The sequence below is a fragment of the Carcharhinus amblyrhynchos genome, chromosome 10, assembly GCF_965287045.1.
Source record: "Carcharhinus amblyrhynchos chromosome 10, sCarAmb.v2.hapA, whole genome shotgun sequence".
NCBI lineage: Eukaryota > Metazoa > Chordata > Chondrichthyes > Carcharhiniformes > Carcharhinidae > Carcharhinus > Carcharhinus amblyrhynchos.
Window position 1 is genome coordinate 92,296,521 of NC_137333.1, and position 21,046 is coordinate 92,317,566.

A 21,046-nucleotide genomic window follows, 5' to 3' on the forward strand; every position below is an offset into this window, starting at 1 on the left:
TGACACATTATTAGGCCCCTTCACCTGATAATTCGCACTTGCCCCTCGGGGGTGGGGGAGGGCCACGGGGAGTGTGGAGGGGGGATACGGGGGTTGTTCCAGGAATTCCTTTCTCTCTCTGCACTAAGATGGCCTTTAGGAATGGTGCCTCAATCCTCGAGTAGCTAAGTAGCTATTGGGGCAAGTGAATCAAGTGAATCAGAGTGTGCTCCACAAATGATACAATGTGGGACCTGCCCCTTGATTTCAAAGCCCCACACTATACAGCAGAGAAAGCCAACATTGCTGTCTGCAACTTCAATGCTGCTTTTCTTGCCCAACAGCCTTTCCTGATTTCTGGGAGAATTGCACCCTTTATTTGTGTAAGCAACTGGTGCTTTAAATACAGAATTGAACTTTTCCCTTTTTTACTTTTCGTCACTGAATAACAATTCACGTATATGTGCCATCTAAATAGACACAAAGGTTCCCTGGTAGCAATACAAGGTAATTGGTGACTCCCAGTGGTTTGCTTCTGTTCATTTCCTTTCTCAGCCCAGCTAACATTTAATCTCGGGACTGTCTTTCAAAGTGAGGGTTTCCCCATGAGATACTTTTTCTGGTTTAAGCTAGTTGTACTTTCCAGGTTCGTTGAAACCCTGCACAAATTTGGACTTCCCAATCCAATAACAAGCTCCCACCTGCATTCCTGCACAGTGAAATGCAGCTGCAGATAATTGTTCTCCCCCTCTTGGATACTATCAGACTGACACTGTGACTGAGAGTTTTCAGGGATGTATTAGAAAGCTTTCCCTTCTCAAAACCCAACAACATGAATCATATGGGCCTTGTATCGAAGAAAAAATGCTAGCAGACTATCCTTGAGACCCCAATTCTTTATCTTAGAAGTAAATGGGCTGTTTCAAAGATCAGCTGTTCACAACCTGATGATAATTTTAATACTTATTTTTCAGAGGTGTTGGGAACTCTCGTTCTATTCACTATTTGTACAAAAGCTGATATAATTTCCTCCAAGTGTGCCTTCTTCTCTTTAAAATAATGAGTGCTGTTTAATCTCTAACAATTAAAAAGAACTCAAGATTTGTCAGGCAGCCTTTAAAACAGTTTCCCATCATTCTACGTAAAGATACTGTCCCAAATAAAAACACCATATAAACCTTATAATTGTAATGGGATTGAGACTCTGTTGCCAAAATGTTGAACAATCTGAATAAAAATGGACCCAGCAGCCTGATTCTGGATCAAAATGCAAATGGGTTAAGAACATGTGAGGAAATTGGGGCAAAACTGATTTGCAATAAGGGCCTTTGTAGGATTGCAAAGATAGAGCTAAGGTATCAGCTGCTACAGCTGCCAAAGTGGCCATACTTTGAATCATATAAGCAAAGGAAAAAAATTATGAATTCCAGTAAGTGTTTAATTTTCTGAAATATTGCTTATTGTGGAAAAATGTCAACTGTTATGCCAATATATGGATGAACATTATAAACTACAAAGCATGTTTTTTGTTATTCATTTATGGGATCTGGGTGTTGATACTCATCCGTAGTTGTCTTGAGAAGGTGGGGGTGAGCTGTCTTCTTTAATCACTGTAGTCCCTGAGGTGTTAGTGCTGTTAGGGAGGGCATACCAGGATTTTGGCCCAGCGACTGTGAAAGAACAGCGCTATATTTCCAAGTCAGGATAGTGAGTGACTTGGAGGACTATCTATTGCTCTAGCCACTAAAGGCAAAGGTAGGCAAGCAGGGGTATCTCACCTGTCTGACTGAAGATTACAAGTTTCTTACTGTAATTGTGATATAGACCAGCTAACGCGCCAGCAGTGCGTTCTCCTGAGATAGACACCTAGTGAATCTTTCTTCACCAAGGGGAATTTAGGACTATGGAATGAAAACAACTGAATACACTCATTCCCCGAGACCATGCTAATGGAGCCAGATGTTAAGCAAATTCTAATGCACATGAACCTTACTGACATGCCAGCTTCATGCTCATCTCAAACACCTTGCACACTAAGTAAAGAAAGACAAATGCACAAAACTGCAAACTAAGGCCATTTCTGCAGAAATTGGCGTATGAATCTCTTGCGCTGGGAAAATGAACATTGTTTAATCTAGTGTTCCTCCATAGTTAATTCAATCACTTGATTTCATAAGTCAAGCAAATAATAAGTACAATTCACAAATCCATGGCAGGACATGTATGTATGATACGGATGAATTAACTTTGATAGTCATCAATGGTCAGGAAAGAAAACACAATGGAGAGAATGGGTTCAATTAACGCATAATGTAAATTGCTGTTCTGATGTACTTTGACAAATGAGTTTGGGAATAATCCAGTTTTTAATATTGACTCAACCCTACATTGATGATTTATTTCTCCTGCTTCTCTCCCTTGTTCATCACAGGTGAATACGTAATAATGACAGCACATTTCCACCTGAAGAGAAAAATTGGTTATTTTGTCATCCAAACCTATCTCCCCTGCATCATGACTGTAATCTTATCCCAGATGTCATTCTGGTTGAACCGAGAATCTGTCCCTGCCAGAACAGTGTTCGGTAAGTTTAAATACATCTTCCTTCGATTTGAGTTTAAAGTGTTGACAGAAATGTGCTGAACTTCAAACCTGCTGCAATTTGTAATCTTCTGCCCATCTGCGATGGAGCAAGCAGGCTGTTTTATCCAGCTATCTGATAGACAAGCAAAATAATTTCACTGCACTCGTCATTTCTCTTTGACAGATCATGCTACAATGATGTTCAATAAGGAGAGGTAATGGGTATTGAGGACGTAGACATAGTAAAGTTATTTGTTTAAGGACAAACAAGATGGTTGGCAATAATGTGATAAGATCCTTCATCTAGTTTAGTCCACCTGCAGAGGAGATTTCATCTGTTGGCTATTTGTCATTTAGCCATGCTTTATCCATGTAACAACACATTTACAATTTGCAAAGGAAGATTTCACCACCTCCCCTGATGATTTCTTTAGATCCAGGAGAATATGCATCAAATATTTTGTCTCCCTCCAACCCTACTGTGTGTTCTCTATTACAGTTCTCACAGTACAATGTTAAGTAAGATGATGGTGGTGAATCTTGAGGAAGGGTGAGTGGGAACCAATGTGAAAATTGAAATCAAGGATACTGAGTTATCGTAGAGTCATAGAATCCCTACAGTGCAGAAGGAGGTAATTCAGCCCATCGAGTCTACACCGACTCTCCAACAGTGCATCTTACTCAGGCCCCCATCCTATCCCTGTAACCCTGTGCATAAGGACGGCATGGTGGCACAGCGGTTAGCACTACTGCCTCACGGTGCCAGGGAACTGGGTTCAATTCTGGCATCAGGTGACTGTCTGTGTGGAGTTTGCACTTTCTCCCCATGTCTGCGTGGGTTTCTTCCAGGCACTTTGATTTCCTCCCACACTCCAAAGACGTGTGGGTTAGGTTGATTGGCTGTGCTAAATTGCCCCTTAGCGTCAGGGGGATTAGCGGGGTAAATGTGTGGGATTGCAGCCTGGGTGGGATTGTGGTCGGTACATACTCAATTGGCTGAATGGCCTCTTTCTGTACTGTAAGGATTCTATGATTCTGTACCAATTTCCCTAACCTACACATCTTGGGACACTAAGGGGCAATTTCTCACGGTCAATCCACCAAATCTGCACATCTTTGGACTGTAGGAGGAAACCAGAGCACCCAGAGGGAAGAAACATAGACACGGGGGGGAACGTACAAACTCCACACAGCAGACAGTCACTCAAGGCTGGAATTGAACCTGGGTCCCTGGTGTTGAGAGTCAGTCATGTGCACCATACTGCCCACAGTTAGAAAAACACAATACTACAATTGCTGGAAATCTGAAATAAAAACAAAATAAATGAGCTGGAAGTATGCAATCGGCCAGGCAGCATTTGTGGAGAGAAACAGAATTAACATTTCAGGTCGATGAGCTTTCATCAGAACAGAACATCCTAAAATGTCAAAGATAGGTTACCTGGTCAGATGGAAGAAAGAACAAGAGGGAGGTGAAGTCTCAGGAAAATCTAGGCATGGATCTCAAAGTGGAGTAAATAATGATTGTGTTTAAGGTGAGGTGGAAGTGGAGAACAGGGTGTGTTGTTCAAAAGTGGAGAAAGTGGTGAGATTCGTATCTGACATGCCAAATTTCCTTAGTCTTCTGAGAAAGTAGAGGCATTGGTGGGCTTTCTTAACTATAGTGTCAGCATTGGCATTGATTATTGTTGCACTGGCAGAGCCTGGCTAGGGTGAGCAGGAGACGATGGAGATGGGTGAGCAAAGCCAAGCAGAGTGATAAAGCTAATCAGACTGGAAGAAGAAACGGTTATGCTATGTGGTAACTGGGGAATTGCTGTCTTGCTCAAGACAACTCCAGTCTAAGACTGTGATAAAAGAGAAGCAAGATAGGGAACCTTCCAGTCATCTCCTTGTTAGTCATTTCTCATCCCTCTGCTATGTGTGGATCCAGTCTTTAATAACATCAATATTGTATTGGGCTCCTAAAAAATGAGGTTTCGCCATCTAAGGTCAGAACCACTCTAAACTGGTGCAAAGCGTGCCTTAGGCAGCAAGTTAGCTGCAAACTTATTGTGATTGTTGTTCCTCTACTGCCCACACCCACAGGAAAGTAGGGAAGTTGAAATACCAATTTGTCCTGACATTTCTATTTGGCAACAATCACTGGAAACCATTGTCATTTATTGGTAACCCAGACGCTGTGAATACACTATGAAGTGGGGATGCCAGCATTGGATTGGGTAAGCACAGTAAGGAGTCTCACCACACCAGGTTAAATTCCAACAAGTTTATTTGGTAGCACAAGCCACAAGCTTTCAGGGTTAGTTCCAAAAGCTTGTGGTTTGTGCTACAAAGTAATACACTATGAAGCCAGACTCAGTGCTGTGTCACCCTTGCAATGACCATCAGCAGACACCACATGGCATTGGGATGGATCAGGCACTTACAGTAATGATCAGTAGCGATCTGGAACTGAACTTTGCCTACTCTCGAGTGAAAGCAACGCTGCCTTTGGAAATGGTTCCATGAAAAGACAGAATATCAGTTTCCTCGTAAATATCTCACGCAGTACCACCCACAATTTAGCAATCATCAAACAGCAATTGGATGCAAGGATGTTCATTTCACTTCAGGCTCATGCCTGCATGTTGGGCTCCCTGTTCTGTCAGTCTTGCTTGTCACTTCTCCTGTCAAGCTTGGCAAAAGCTACTGGTGGATTTACATGTCACTGTGCTTTGCCCTTTAACATTTTGCTCACTCTATTTTAGATCACTGTAACCATTGATTATGCTGCCGGTACCTGTCCAAATGTGCATGACATGACCCCTCAGAGGCCGATGTCCCTTCATCAGATTCCCTTTATTTACAAACTCTGTTCCACTCCTAGAATGTTTCAGGTACAAAATCAGAATCTGGAGTGCCAGTAGACCTGACGCTCCCATGTTTATATACAGGCAAGGCTCCCTAATTGGGCAGGCAATTATGAGCTCAGTCAGGGAGCTCATAGTCCAAGAGGCTAACCTCATGGGCCTCACTTAAGACATTACGGTGCACCTGAAAGTATTTTGATGACCCGATCTTGAAACATTTGGTACGTCGCAATATGATACTGCATAAAAGCCTCTAACCAGGTAATTGAGTCTAAAGAACATCAATAATAGAAAATCTGGGTCTTGGCATTTGGGCTTGCAAATGAAGAACAGTCACTCATTGGGAGTGTTGCTTTCTACTGGATTGCAGGGCTTTCTCTTCATTTGACTGAAGCATAAAGGTTTGCAGTGTGCTGATCTAGTACTGCATGAAATAACTCCCCTGTTGCTTGCTTGTTCTGATTTCCCTGTGATTACATGCACATGTTATGAGCAGACTAGATTTCATGCAAGAGTTATTTAACATCAAAGTACAAGAGATAATCAAGAATATGCAAGTAAGACAGACTTTGTGGCAGAGTAATTTCATTCACTGCCAATCTTCAGCAAGTACAGAGAGATTGTTAGTGAGGATAGTAAAGTTTAACATGATTGCAGATTGTACTGCTGGCATTGCTATTTTTTAAGCTTGATCTCGCTGCCTCATATTATTTTGCATCTTGACATACAAAAATAGAAGGTGAATCCCAGACTCCTTGCAATAACGCTCCTTCTGAGCTGGTTTTTGAAAGCACCAGATTTGATCCATAACCCTTTATCCCTTATTCTTCAACTATCCTTAGACCAGAAGACCATAACATATAGGAACAGAATTTGGCCATTCAGACCATCGAGTCTGCTCCACTGTTCAATCATGGCTGATAAGATTCTCAATCCCATTCTCCCAACTTTTCTCTGGAAGCTTTGATCCCCTTACCAATCAAGAACCTGTCTATCCCTGTCTTAAATACACTCAATTCTTCAATATTGACCCTTCTCAAGTTTGATTGCTAAGCTGCTTTGTCTGTAGAAGGGAAAGCTATTAAGTGTCCTCGCCCTGCATCACTCTGTGTTGGAATGTGAATGTCGTAGAACTGTAGAATCCCGACAGTGCAGAAGGAGACCATTCAGTTCATCGAGCCTGCACTGACAACAATCTCACCCAGGCCCCATCCCTGCAACCCCATGTATTTACCCTGCTAATCCCCCTGAAACTAAGGGTCAATTTAGCATGGCCAATCTAGGGGATTTTCACAGTAACTTCATTGCAGTGTTAATGTAAACCTACTTGTGACACTAATAAAAAAAACTTTAAACTCAACGCAACGCACACATCTTTGAAGGGTGGGAGGAAACTGGAGGAATCCCATGCCAACACGGGGACTGTGCAAACTCCACATACTCACCTGAAGCCGAAATTAAACCTGAGTCCATGGCACTGTGAGGCAGCAGTGCTAACCAGCGGGCTGCATTGCCACTCATTATGTATGAATGATCACTGAGAACAGGAATAGACATGACCATCATTGACAGCATGCAGGATAAATTTCCTCAGCTTCATATGCTCAGCCATTACAACTTTGGTCAAATTACAACAGAAACCCCATCTAGGTACAAAAACTAGTGGGAGTGGGGAAAAAAACACAAGACAACTCAGTTTCCATAGTCAAATAACAGTTTTGATTTGGTTCGATTTATTATTGTCACATGTATTAACATACAGTGAAAAGTATTGTTTCTTGCGCGCTATACAGACAAAACATACCGTTCTCAGAGAAGGAAAGGAGAGGGTGCAGAATGTAGTGTTACAGTCATAGCTAGGGTGTAGAGAAAGATCAGCTTAATGCGAGATAAGCCCATTCAAAAGTCTAACATTAGCAGGGAAGAAGCTGTTCTTGAGCCAGTTGGTACATGACCTCAGACTTTTGTATCTTTTTCCCGAAGGAAAAAGGTGGAAGAGAGAATGTCTGGGGTGCGTAGGGTCCTTAATTATGCTGGCTGCTTTGAGGCAACGCGATGCATAGACAGAGTCAATAGATGGGAGACTGGCTTAAGTGATGGAATGGGCTACATTTACACCCCTTTGTAGTTCCTTGTGGTCTTGGGCAGAGCAGGAGCCATACCAAGCTGTGATACAACCAGAAAGAATGCTTTTTATGGTGCATATGTAAAAGCTGGTGAGAGTCGTAGCTGACATGCCAAGTTTCCTTAATTTTCTGAGAAAGTAGAGGCATTGGTGGGCTTTGCCCAAGTATGTGTACACAGATAAGGAGATAAAGCAGTGAGATAGCGATGGATTAGATGGTATTCTTAAAATCATACCTTGGAAAGAGGCAGGACCTTGGGAGGAAGGATGTTGGGAAGGACACTTATGTTCCTTATATTAAAATGATAGAAGGGAAGAAAAATCAAGCTTTACTGTTGGTGTCCTTGTGGTACAGCACAAAGGGCTCTCTGTTAACTCATGCTGGAGGTATGGTATCATGTGTCAATGCATAGAGAATGATATTGGCATTGATGAACTAAAGCCTCACACTAACTGATAAAGAAAGAAATATGAACATGAAGCCTTTGAACTTTCACAGTTCCTGCAAAACAGTAGATATCAAGACGCAGCAGTGAACATGGTTAATTAGCATATTTAAGTGTTACATTACCATTGCTTTGCTTAAACAGCAATTAAGTTGCTGATTTTTCTTTAATTATAACTGTTACGAAGAATGAGGTTATTAAAAAGATTTGTGGTAATTGCAAAGATGTTTGTGTGAAACGGATAAATAGAAATAGTTTCATTTTGATTAAAATCTAAAGCTGTTTCAAATCTTTAACTTTTAATTTCTTAAACTCTCTGAAGAAGTAGACTTTTCAGTAATGCAGGATCGTAGAGCGACATAACTTAGTTATTTTTGATGGAGGCAAGCCAATAGCTTTTGAGTTCCGGCAGTGTCCTTTGGAGCTGTAATACAATTCACTGCTCAATCTTATCTGTCTCTTCTGCATGGTGACTAAAAGAAAGCAAGTTAAATGCCATTAAGTTGACCCATTCAGCCGAATACTCAGTAAAGACATGGAGGGGGAATGTCCTCTCTTCTACTGACTTTTCCCCACCACTAATGCCCGCCCCAGGTTTCCATGAAAGCAGAGGGATTGGCTGTTGCTATTCCTGCTTCATTGCATGACTGAGAATGGGTATATGTTCATTTCGGACCCAGACTGTCTTTTGGGAGTGAACCGAAAGAATCCTAGGACAGAATTCTCTAGCTGTTTATGCCAGCAGGATTCTCTGGGGTGATGACAATGTGAATCCTCATTGACAGTGGCGGGATCAGAGAATCCAGCCACTAGCAAACAACAGTCATCTCCTGCCAGCGGGAAAATCGCGGCTGGGAAGCAGGAGAATCTCGTCCCTACCTACAGTAAAGCCTCATACTGTATTTTGTTCAGTAATTAGAAAACTACAGGGACAATGACCAAAAGTGTCATGGTAAAATGTGAGATTGCTTTTGAAATGCTTCCCTGTTGAATCAGTGGCATAGTGGCACAGTGGTTAGCATTGTTTCATCACAGCTCCAGGGACCCTGAGTTCAATTCTGGCCTTGGGTCACTCTCTTTGTGGAGTTTGCACATTCTTCCCCATGTCTGCATGGGTTTCCTCCGGGTGCTCCACTTTCCTCCCAGAGTCCAAAGATGTGCGGGTTAGGTGGATTGACCATGCTAAATTGCCCCTTAGTGCCCCGAGATGTGTCGGTTAGATGGATTGGCCATGGGAAATGCATGGGGTTATGGGGATAGGGCGGGGAACAGGGCCTGGTCAAGATGTTCTGTCAGTGAGTCAGTGCAATCTCAATGGGCCGAATGGCCTCTTCTGCACTATAGGGATTCTACAATTCTATGAATCAGTGCCAGCTACACAGAACATCATTAAGACTGATTTAAATATTTGATAAATTCAGATACCAGAAAGTTCTGAATGATTTTTGTGTATATCATGGCATGATGTGACATTGGGAAACTTTTGACACTCAAGTGATAATCTTGCCATATCCACTAATGGATGGCACCCTTCCTGTTACCAGTATTTATCAGAAAATTGCGACTCTCAATGGGAAAATATCCTCTGCTGCGTCAGTATCACCCACTGCCATATTGATATCTAGCAGAGATTAGATGAAACGTAAAGCCCACAACTTTCATGCTTACTGAACTCTACAACAATAGAGTAAGACGATCTGTACAGCCTGTATAATGCCATTATGATACTGATACATGGAGTAAGTCTTTATCCAATGTGACTTAGAAACTGATCTCAAGAAGACATTTCCAGCTCTGTACTGCAGTCACCTTTATGCTATTACTATTTAAAGGGCGAAAAACTATAGCATGCTACGGAGCAGAGGGACCTGGGGGTCCTTGTGCATGAGTTGCAAAAACCCAGTCTGCAGGTGCAGCAGGTAATCAAGAAGACGAATGGTATGCTGGCCTTGATAGCGAGGGGGATAGAATATAAAATCAGGGAGGTCTTGCTGCAACTGTACAGGGCATTGGTGAGGCCGCAGCTGGAGTACCGTGTGCAGTTTTGGTCGCCGCACTTGCACAAGGATATTTTGGCCTTGGAGGGAGTGCAGAGGAGGTTCACTAGGCTGATACCAGAGATGAAGGGGTTGGACTATGAAGAGAGACTAAATAAACTGGGTCTGTACTCGTTGGAGTTTAGAAGGATGAGGGGGAATCTTATAGAGACATATAAATAATCAAAGGGATGGATAGGGTAGAGGTAGAGAGATCCTTCCCGCTCAGAAAGGACAACAGGACTAGAGGGCACAGCCTCAAGATAACGGGGGGGGGGGGGGGGGGGGGGGGGGTGCAGTTTAGAACGGAGTTGAGGAGGAACTTCTTCACTCAAAGGGTGGTGAATCTCTGGAATTCTCTGCCCGTTGAAGTGGTGGAGGCTACCTCGCTAAATATATTTAAGACACGGGTAGATAGGTTTTTGGTAGGCAAGGGAATTAAGGGTTATGGGGAGAAAGCGGGGAAGTGGAACTGAGCCACTTCATGTCAGCCATGATCTTACTGAATGACGGGGCAGGCTCGAAGGGCTAGATGGCCTACTCCTGCTCCTACTTCTTATGTTCTTATGCCCTCTTGGGGCAAGATTAAAGCCTGAATTTCTGCTCCCAGATCAAGAGCAGAGAGTCTGGACATTTCCCTCTCCAAGCTTGACCTAAGAGAGAGTGCCCCGAAAGCTGGGATTTTCATTTCGGGATGGCAGAGTTCTCTGGGAATTTGACTGGGTGATACCTGGATGAACTCAGAGGCTGGATATGGAGATAGGCTGGGCAGAAGGCCTGTCTAGGTATACCAGTGCTTTGTCAAAGAGAATTCTTAAGCACTCTCAACTCGGCCAACTCGACAGCTAGTGTGTGTTTCGAAATGATGCCAACAGCATGGAGTTCGACCCCTGCTCTGGCTGAGGAAGAACCCTGGCCTGCCTCCTCACCCTGCCCCATAATAAAACCAACAATTGAAGATGTTATCCAGAGAAGAGTAAGTTGCGCAGCAGTCCAGCCGAACTGTGAATGGAATAGGTTCCAGAATATCAAAAATTGCAACTGATACAGCTACTTGTAATGTGGTTTCATCCAACCCCACTGGCAGTAGCTAGTTTCACTTGTCACAGGCAACACTGTACCTCCACTAGTGTAGAGGATGGTCCATCTCTTGAGTGATACACTGCCCCTCCAGAAATAGCAAAATATATCATTTAGGTTTTAAAGTCACCACATTTGAACCCAGTGCTGGTGACTGCAGTGTTTAAAGTTTATCTACTGGTGTCACAAGTAGGCTTACATTAATGTTGCAATGAAGTTACTGTAAAAATCCAATAGTCGCCGCACTCCAGCACCAGCTCGGGCACACTGAGGGCGAATTTAGCATGGCCAATCCGCCTAACCAACAAGTCATTCAGATTGTGGAAGGAAACCCATGCAGACACAGGGAGAATGTGCAAACTCCGTACAGAGAGTGACCTGAGCAGTAATCGAACCTGGATTCCTGGTACTGTGTGGCAGCAGTGCTAACCACTGTGCCACCTTGCCAGTGGAAAGCCAGTCCAGCCTGATGTGTTCAGCACCAGTTCTCATAGTCACAGAACTGAGCAAGTTTAACAATTGTCTCTGACAACTCAGGCCATGGTATCAGGATCTGGCTGTAGCACTCAACATTCGGGCAGGGCTTTTACTAGTCAAAATGCCCCATCACTCTTCCACTATTGGATGATCCCAGGAGAATCTCATATTTGCATTATTATTACGATTATTACTATTATTACATTATTGTTATTACTTTAAATTTGGATATCGAGAGATTTTGCTATGTTACTGGCTCAAGATAAATTCCAGTTGGCACATTACAGGAAGGATGTGGATGCTTTGGAAATGGTACTGAAGAGGTTTACCAGGATGTTGCCTGGGTTAGAGGAAATGAGCTATAAAGAGAGGTTGGACAAACTAGGGTTGTTTTCTCTAGAGCGGCGGAGGCTGAGGGGAGACCTGATAGAAGTCTAGAAAATTATGAGAGGCAGAGATAGGGTTGACAGTCAGAATCTTTTTCCCAGAGTTGAAATGTCTAATACTAGGGGGCATGCTCTTCAGGTGAGAGGAGGAAAGTTCAAAGGAGACTTGAGAGCGTGTTTTTTACACAGAGAGTGATAGGTGTTTAAAATGCATTGCCAGGGGTGGTGGTGGAGACAGATACAACAGGGGGGCTGGTTTAAGGGCATTTAGATAAGCACGTGAATGTGCAAGGAAAAAGAAGGACATGGACCAAGGACAGGCAGAAGGGATTAGTTTAATTTGGCATCATGTTCGGCACAACATCATGGGCTAAAGGGTCTGTTCCTGTGCTGCATTGATCTATATTCTAAATACAGTTTGTGCTGATGGGGCAGAAGTTCTGTTGTTATGATGTAAACCTTCATATCTATAATCATATAATCCCCAAGTAATTATACATGCAATGTCCAAACAAACAGTTTTTAATGGAAATTATTGAATCATGAACCATGTTGCAGTATTCCATTATAGAATTGCACCTTGGGCATCCCTTACTGAAAAGAAACAACTTTTCAATAAAACACAATTATTTCCTCCTGCAAGTACTAAAGGCTTAAAAGAATGAACTGTTGGAAGCCGAACAAATCTTTTTTTGGTGTTTTGCGACTTCCAGAGATTAAACAATTGGTAGCATTTTTAATACAAGCTGTCCAGAAAATAAGATTGTGCAGATGAAGCGATATTACAGAGGGCAAATGCCTACTGATCCGGCTCTATATTTGAGAATGTTTGCATTTCTAGAACTGCTATAAAGGTTCATTGATGTGGTTTAGTCCATTGAACAGCTGAGTTGTAAAGACCAGGGATATTCCAACTTCACTGTTTGAGTTAGCTGATTGTAGGACAAAACAATTTATCATGTTGTCGCTGGCTTACACTATAATGTGGAAACAGATACTGGAATTGCCATGATATGGATACCAGATTTGGAGGTGCTTTTTATTTTTTTCTAAATTCATTTGTGGGCACTGCTGGCAGGTCAGCATTTATTGCTCATCCCTAGTTGCCCTTGAAATGAATGGTTTGCTTGGCCATCAGAGGGCATTTGAGTGCCAACCATATTGCTGTGGCTCTGGAGTCACATGTAGGCCAGACCAGGTAAGGACGGCAGATTTCCTTCTGTAAAGGACCTTCGTGAACCAGATACATTTTCTTTACAATTGACTATGGTTTTACGGTCATCAGTAGATTCTCAATTCCAGATTTTTTTTATTGAATTCAAATTCCACCATTTGCCGTGGTCCCCAGAACATTAGCCGAGTTTCTGGATTAATAGTCTAGCGCTAGTAGCACTAGGCCATTGCCTCCATATGCTGAACTACAATATATCCTGAGGTTGAATACCTTTCAACACAAGCTTGGGTGAGGGAGGGGAGGGAAAGTAATGGCAATGGAACGGAACTCCAGGAAGAAACCAACACCTTTCAAGAGAGAAGGGGAGAAAATTGGCAAAATAATTAAAGCCAATTTTTTTATTCATCCGTGGGACATGGGCATTGTTGGCTGGCCAGCATTTATTGCCCATCCCTAGTTGTCCATGAGAAGGTGGTTGTGAGCTGCTTTTTTGAAACATTGTAGTCCATGTTCTGTAGGTTGACTCACAATGCCGTTAGGGAGGGAATTCCAGGATTTTGACCCAGTGATGGCGAAGGAACTGCAATATATTTCCAAGTCAGGATGGTGAGTGGCTTGGGGAGGAACTTGTAGCTGGTGCTGTTCCAATGTATCTGCTGTTCTTGTACTTCTAGATGGAAGTGGTCATGGGTTTGGAAGGCGCTGTCTAAGGATCTTTGGTGAATTGCTGCAGTGCATCTTGTAGATAGCACACACTGTTAGAAACATAGAAACATAGAAAAACTACAGCACAAACAGGCCCTTCAGCCCACAAGTTGCGCCGAACATATCTCTACCTACTAGGCTTACCTATAACTCTCAATCCTACTAAGTCCCTTGTACTCATCCAGAAGTCTCTTAAAAGACACTATCAAATCCACCTCCACTACTACCGCCGGCAGCCAATTCCACGCTTCCACCACCCTCCAAGTGAAAAACTTACCCCTGACATCTCCTCTGTACCTACCCCAACACCCTAAACCTGTGTCCTCTTGTGGCAGTTGCTACTAAGCATTGATGGTGAGGGAGAGGGCGTTTGCTGATGTGGTGCCAATCAAGTCCTGAATGGTGTTAAGTTTCTTGAGTGTTGTTGGAGCTGCACCTATCCAGGCAAGTGGGGAGTATTCCATCACAATCCTGACATGTGCCTTGTAGATGATGGACAGGCTTTGGAAGTCAGGGGGTGAGTTATTCACTGCAGTATTCTTAGCTTCTGACGTGCTCTTGTAACCACTGTGTTTATGTGCTGAGTCCAGTTGAGTTTCTGGTCAAAGGTAACCCCAAGGATGTTGACAGTGGGAGGATTCAGTGATGGTAACGCCATTGAACGTCAAGGTGGGGGTTGGTGGTTAGAGTGGTGATGGTCATTGCTTGGCATATGTATGGTGCAAATGTTATTGCCACATGTCATTTCAAGCTTGGATATTGTCCCGATCTTGTTTCATTGCTCAAGAAGTATTTTTCATCCTTGTTAACTATACCAAGTAAGATAGTAAAGATTTTGGAATGTTTTGATTTTCCTCTGTCTATTTTCTATGGTGAAAACTGTGTCAATATTTGTCTGGTAATACCCCTGTGAAGGGTCTTGGGGTGTTCTATATTAAAGGTGCTATATAAATGCAAATGGTTGTTGTTGATGACATTACTTTCTGTTCTTTTTTCCCCTCAGGTGTAACAACAGTGCTGACAATGACGACACTGAGCATTAGTGCAAGAAACTCTTTGCCTAAAGTCGCCTACGCCACTGCAATGGACTGGTTCATCGCCGTGTGTTACGCATTTGTCTTTTCCGCTCTGATTGAGTTTGCAACAGTGAATTACTTCACCAAGCGGAGCTGGGCTTGGGATGGGAAAAAAGCAATGGAAGCTCTTCAGTCCAAGGTAAGAATTTCTCATACGTAACTTACACATTGCTGCAGCGTCACTCGTAGGCTCGGGTTTGGAGGGTCGGGACAGAGAAAGAGAATGGCTTCGAGTCAGAGCAGGGAAAGAGTAGTCAGATCCAAAGTTAGAGTCATAGAGGTTTACAGCATGGAAAATAGGCCCTTTGGCCTAACTTGTCCATGCCACCCGTTTTTTTAAACCCCGAAGCTAGTCCCAACCAGCCCAACCGACCTAGCCCTTAGAGCCAATCCTAATCCCAAAGTTATGGATCTGACTTGGAGACTTCCCTTACCTACATTGTTCCAAAATACCAGAGGCTGTTCACCTTGGAGAGTTGTGCGGATATGGGTATGGCCCAGTGCGAGACATACATCATCTCCCCCAGATTTTCAAGGGCCAATGCGAGCTCACTGAATGCTGTTGGAACCGCAACACTTTCCAAGGATGGGGAACAAGTCAGATGTTAAAGCTGAGGCATTCCTGGTGATAATAGAATTGCAAAGGGAGAATGAGAGATCTGCCTGGCCTGAATTTCCGCTCCCTCATTGGGAACACATAAGTCTTCAGAGGCAGACGTCCCTTCACCAAATCCCTTTATTTACAAACTCCAACAGTTGTATGCAGAGTGTTAGTAGTTAGCAGTCTATCTCCAGGAGTGCCAGAGGAACAAGGCGAGGCAAACACTCCCTGATTGGCCTATCAATTGGTTTCCTAACCAGGGAGTTCGCACTCCAATAGCCAAACCTCAATGGCCTGAGTGAAGTCATTACAAGCGCAGAATCAGGACAATTCCTGATTCTGCCAACCCAATTCAGGTGGAAGTGTCCTGGAAATTGGGATTTCCAATCCGGGCTGCTGGGGTTCTCTGGGAGCTGGGCAGATTGAGTTTGAAAGCTGCTGGGTATTGAAGGGGACTTGGCCTTCCTCAGTGCATGGCAATTGTTCAATTGTTTTTTTTGAAAAAGCATTAAAACAAAAAAAAGGCCACCAGCCCTCATCCCTCATACTTTCCCACACACTCCCCATGCTCTAGCTATGCTAATCTATGTCACCCCATGCACTCTATCTAACCCCTACGGCCCCCTCATAACCGCCATGCCAACCTATGCTGCTCCAAATTTTGGAACTATAATGGCAGCTGAGGAAGTGCTGAACCTTTCCTGATTAACTGATAGATTTCACACTGAATCAATCAAAAAATAAATGAAATTATGGAATAAGAATGTTCTATTTTAAGGAATTAGTTGCACTCATGTAATGCCTTTCTTCATATTGAGATGTTCCAACATGCTTCACAGTCAATTAAATACCTTCAAAGTACGCACTCGCTGTTATTATGTAGGCAAATAACCAATTGTGCACAGCGAGGTCCAACAAACTAAATGAGATAAATGAGCAGCAAATATGTTTTGCTAGTGTTTACTCAAGGATAAATGTACAATTCGCTCCTTAAGGCAAACTGCTTAGTTTGCACAATGGATTATACAGTTTGTGCTTTTGGATTGTGGTTACCCTACCAACTGCCCAGAAGGAAAATACAGTTTGGACCAGTATTCTTATATCCCAGTGTTTACTGGTGTTCCATTTTAAGGTATACAAGACCAGTTTTCTTGGCTGAAAATTTCCCATTGGTGTAGATGCCAGTGTTGTAACTGTACTGGAAGAGCTTGGCTAGAGGAGCAGCAAGTTCTGGAGCACAAGTCTTCAGTACTATTGCCAGAATGTTATGAGGCCCCAATGTCTTTGCAGTATCCAGTGTCTCCAGCAGTTTCTTGATATCATGTAGTATTACAATCACAGCTAAGGGTGTAGAGAAAGATCATCTTAATATAAAGTAGGTCCATTCAAAAGTCTGATGGCAGCAGAGAAGAAGTTGTTCTTGAATAGATTGATACATGACCTCAGATTTTTGTATCTTTCTCCCAAACAGAAGATTTAATTTGATTTATTATTGTCACATGTATGAACATATAGTGAAAATTGTTGTTTATTGCGTGTTATACAGACAAAGCATACTATTCATAGAGAAGGAAAAGAGACAGTGCAGAATGTAGTGTTACAGTCATAGCTAGGATGTAGAGAAAGATCAACTTAATGCAAGGTAATTCCATTCAGAAGTCTGACAGCAGCAAGGAAGAAGCTGTTCTTGAGTCAGTTGTTACGTAACCTAAGACTTTTGTATCTTTTTCCTGAGTGGAGAAGGTGGAAGAGAGAATGTCAGTGGTGCATGGGGTCCTTAATTATGCTGGCTGCTTTGCCAAGGCAACAGGAAGTGTAGACAGAGTCAATGGATGGGAGGCTGGTTTGCGTGATGGATTGGGCTACACTCAAGACCTTTCGTAATTCCTTGCGGTCTTGGGCAGAGCAGGAGCCATACCAAGCTGTGATACAGCCAGAAAGAACGCTTTCTAAAGTGCATCTGTAAAAGTTGGTGAGTCGTAGCTGACATGCCAAATTTCCTTAGTCTTCTGAGAAAATAGAGGCTTTGGTGGACTTTCTTAACTATAGTGTCGGCACAGGGGGACCAGGACAGGTTGTTGGTGATTTGGACATGTAAAAAAATTGAAGGTCTTGAACCTTTCTACTTAGCAACAGGGTGACGAAATATAATTGCCGCACTGTATTTTTCTCACTGATAATGCAGCAGTTAGATCATGAAGGTTCTTTTGGCTACTGCTGCCATTTGTTGCTGACAAATGTTTTCAAAGAAAAACAAGCAAATTGTTATTGTCCTATAATGTTCAGAAGTACCATGTGTTTTTAATTTTTTTTTGTTATATTCATTCATGTTTCATGAATGAATAAAACAAAATGCTGGTTGGCCAGCATTTATTGCCCATCCCTAGTTGCCCGGAGCTGAGAATTAACCACGTTGCTGTGGCTCTGGAGTCACATGTAGGCCAGACCAGGTAAGGATGGTAGATTTCCCTACCTGAAGGACATTTGTGAACAAGATGCGTTTTTCCTGACAATCGACAGTGGTTTCATAGTCATCAGAAGATTCCTAATTCCAGATATTTTTTATTGAATTCAACTTCCCCCATCTACTACGGTGGGATTTGAACCTGCGTCCCCAGAACATTCTGGATTAATAGTCTAGTGATAACACCACTAGGCCGTTGCCTCCCCTAAATGGTTTAAATGGAAGTGCTCCTGATGGCTTTTGCGAAAATCTGGTTCATAATTCGTATGTTTTACAGTATTTTTATTTCAGGAAAATGATTTAAGGTTGGAGATTGAGGTGTTAAATATAGCGAGCATGTAAATGGGCATCATGATTGAGAATTTAATCATAATTCTGGAGCGAATACAATTCAAACAAGCTGAGATTGATGACACTTAAAATTTAGCCTGCTTTGATCTTACAGGGTCGGGGGTAAAGTAGCAAAAGTGTTAAATAATTGGGGATCTTTTATGTTGGATGAATAGAGCTGGAAGGTCTGTCATTATTTCAGTGAAAGATTTAAATTATGTATGTAGCTTCCAGATGAAAGGAAGCTGAAAGAGGATCTTTGAAAACAAGGGGTTTCTTCATGGATTCATGGAGTCTGGAGAAAGGGTCGTAAAATTCTATTAATTGTACATTTATCATATAGTGACGGCAAGATGGCACAATTGTTAGCACTGCTGCCTCACAGTGCCAGGGACCTGGGTTCAATTCCCAGTTTGGGTCCCTGGCAGAGTACTACAAATAACATTTGGTCTCGATACTAAAAATCAGAGGCAGACCTTTTGGGACTGAGGCTCGAAAGACCTTGCCAAAGGAGGTAGGGCTTTGAAAATAGCAGTTGAAGCTGGGTCACTTGTTAATTTTCAACCTGGGATTGATATGTCAACCAAAAGTATTAAGGAAGACAGAGCAAGAGACATTAGACAGAAGAACAGGATGGAGGAACTAAATGGGTTACATTCATGGGATGTGGACATCGATGGCTGGTCAGATTTATTGCCCATCCCTAGTTGCATTTGAACTGAATGGTTTGCTAAGCCATTTCTGAGACAACCACATTGCTGGGGCTCTGGAGTCACATGTAGGCAAGACCAGGAATGGACGGCAGATTTCCTTCCCTAAAGGGCATTAATGAACCAGATGGGTTTTTCCAACAATCAGCAATGATTTCCAGGCATCAGTAGATTCTTAATTCCAGGTTTTTTTTATTGAATTCAAATTGCACCCTCTGCCATGGTGAGATTCGAACCCGGGTCCCTAGAATATTAGCTGAGTTTCTGGATTCATAATCGAGTGATAATACTATTAGGCCATAGCTTCCCCTATTTCTACGTCCCTGTGCTCCTGGGCTAGCGATAATGGGAAACCCAACTCTGATTACCCAGTAACTTCAGTGGAAATTGTTATATTGGATGTGCTGACGTTGGGCGGGATTTTCCATCCCTTCCCATTGGTGGGAACTTTCAGCCTTGCTAAAGGCGATCCCCATGATGGATCCCTGGCAGTGGGGCAGGCTTGTGGGTTTACCATCAAATAAACTAGTTGGACTTTAACCTGGTGTTGTGAGACTTCTTACTGTGTTTACCCCAGTCCAACGCTGGCATCTCCACATCAGTGGGGCAGGCGAGCCGTACAAAATGCTGTAGACTTCAGCGGGGCTGGAAAATCCTGCTGGCAACTAATAGTGAGCCACCTCCACTGCCAGAAACGTCACCGCAGAAGCCTGGAAATCCTGGCCACTGAGTAAACAGACGACAATGTTTGCTGATGTTAAATTGTATCACCAATAACTCTGAACTCAAATGAAATTGAAAATGACAAAATAATATCCTTTTCCAGTGCTCCTTCCACCATTTGTGGAAATTGTAATTATGAATTTGGTTTATTCATGCAAATTAAGCCAACTTGAAGATCAAGTAAGTGCAGATTTTAATTAAGTGTATCAGAGCCCTCTTATGAATTAATTTAATTGCAAAAGATCTGTTGCATTATCAGCTATAGTATCTCTTTTATATACACAACCCTTGCTCAGTATAAACATTGGTGACATTCACTTAATCTTCTGAATAATAACCCGGACAACAATGTAAAAAAAAATGAAGACTTGTTGAAGAACAGGAAAAGGTCTTTAGGCTTGAACAATGTGCCATTTTTTTAAAGAGCTAATTTTACCTTCTGATCTGCATCCAGCGATTTCATCTTTCTTCAGAAACACATTTAATTGCCTCGTGAATCCCCATTACAAAATGTTTCAACAGCCTTTCTTCAATTCTAATTCACAACCCCAATACCCTTTGGCTTAAAAAGTCCCAACAAAAATTTCTTCCTTCTCAATTTCTGTATTTTGTTTGAAATTTCTTTTTGCAAACTCAGAAATGTTTTGCACAGATGCCACAGTCAGCTTTGGCTGGCTCTTGAGTTACACAGCACGGTAGCACAGTGGTTAGCACTGCTCCTTCACAACGCCAGAGACCTAGTTTGATTCCTGGCTCAGGTCACTGCCTGTGTGGAGTTTGCATGTTCTCCTTGTGTCGGCGTGGGTTTCCTCTGGGTGCTCCGGTTTCCTCCCACATTCTGAAAGATGTGCTGGTTTGGTGTACTGACCTGACCAAGTGCCAGACTGTGGTGACTAGGGGAATTTCACAGTAACTTCATTGCAGTGTTAATGTAAGCCTTGCTTGTGACTAATAAATAGACTTTAACTTTGCTTTCCAATTTGGACTTCTGGGGTGCTGCCCATTAAAAGCAACAGAAAAATAAAAGGCCTGATGGAGGTTAGGAGTAGAAAACCAATGTGGACGTTGCCAGAGTGGCACTATGGTACTGTGGTTAGCATTGCTGTCTCACAGGGCCAGGGACCCGGGTTCAACTCCAAACTCACATCACTGTCTGTGCGGAGTTTGCATATTCTCTGTGTTCCTGCGTAGGTTTTCTCTGGGTGCTCTGGTTTTCCCCTACTGTCAAAAGATGTGCAGCTTAGGTTGGTTGATCATGTTAAATTGTCCAGGGAGGACTAATGGAGTAAATAGCTTCTT

General features: G+C 42.7%; 1 protein-coding gene across 1 annotated transcript in view; it reads left to right on the top strand.

The window, feature by feature from the left end:
• gabra5 (gamma-aminobutyric acid type A receptor subunit alpha5) overlaps positions 1–21,046 on the top strand; it is an 87,247-nt gene that overhangs the window by 61,657 nt on the left and 4,544 nt on the right. The window contains exons 7-8 of the mRNA XM_080197603.1: positions 2,411–2,563; positions 14,847–15,058. Of these exons, the coding sequence (XP_080053729.1) occupies positions 2,411–2,563; positions 14,847–15,058 (365 nt within the window). The remainder of the gene's footprint in view (positions 1–2,410; positions 2,564–14,846; positions 15,059–21,046) is intronic.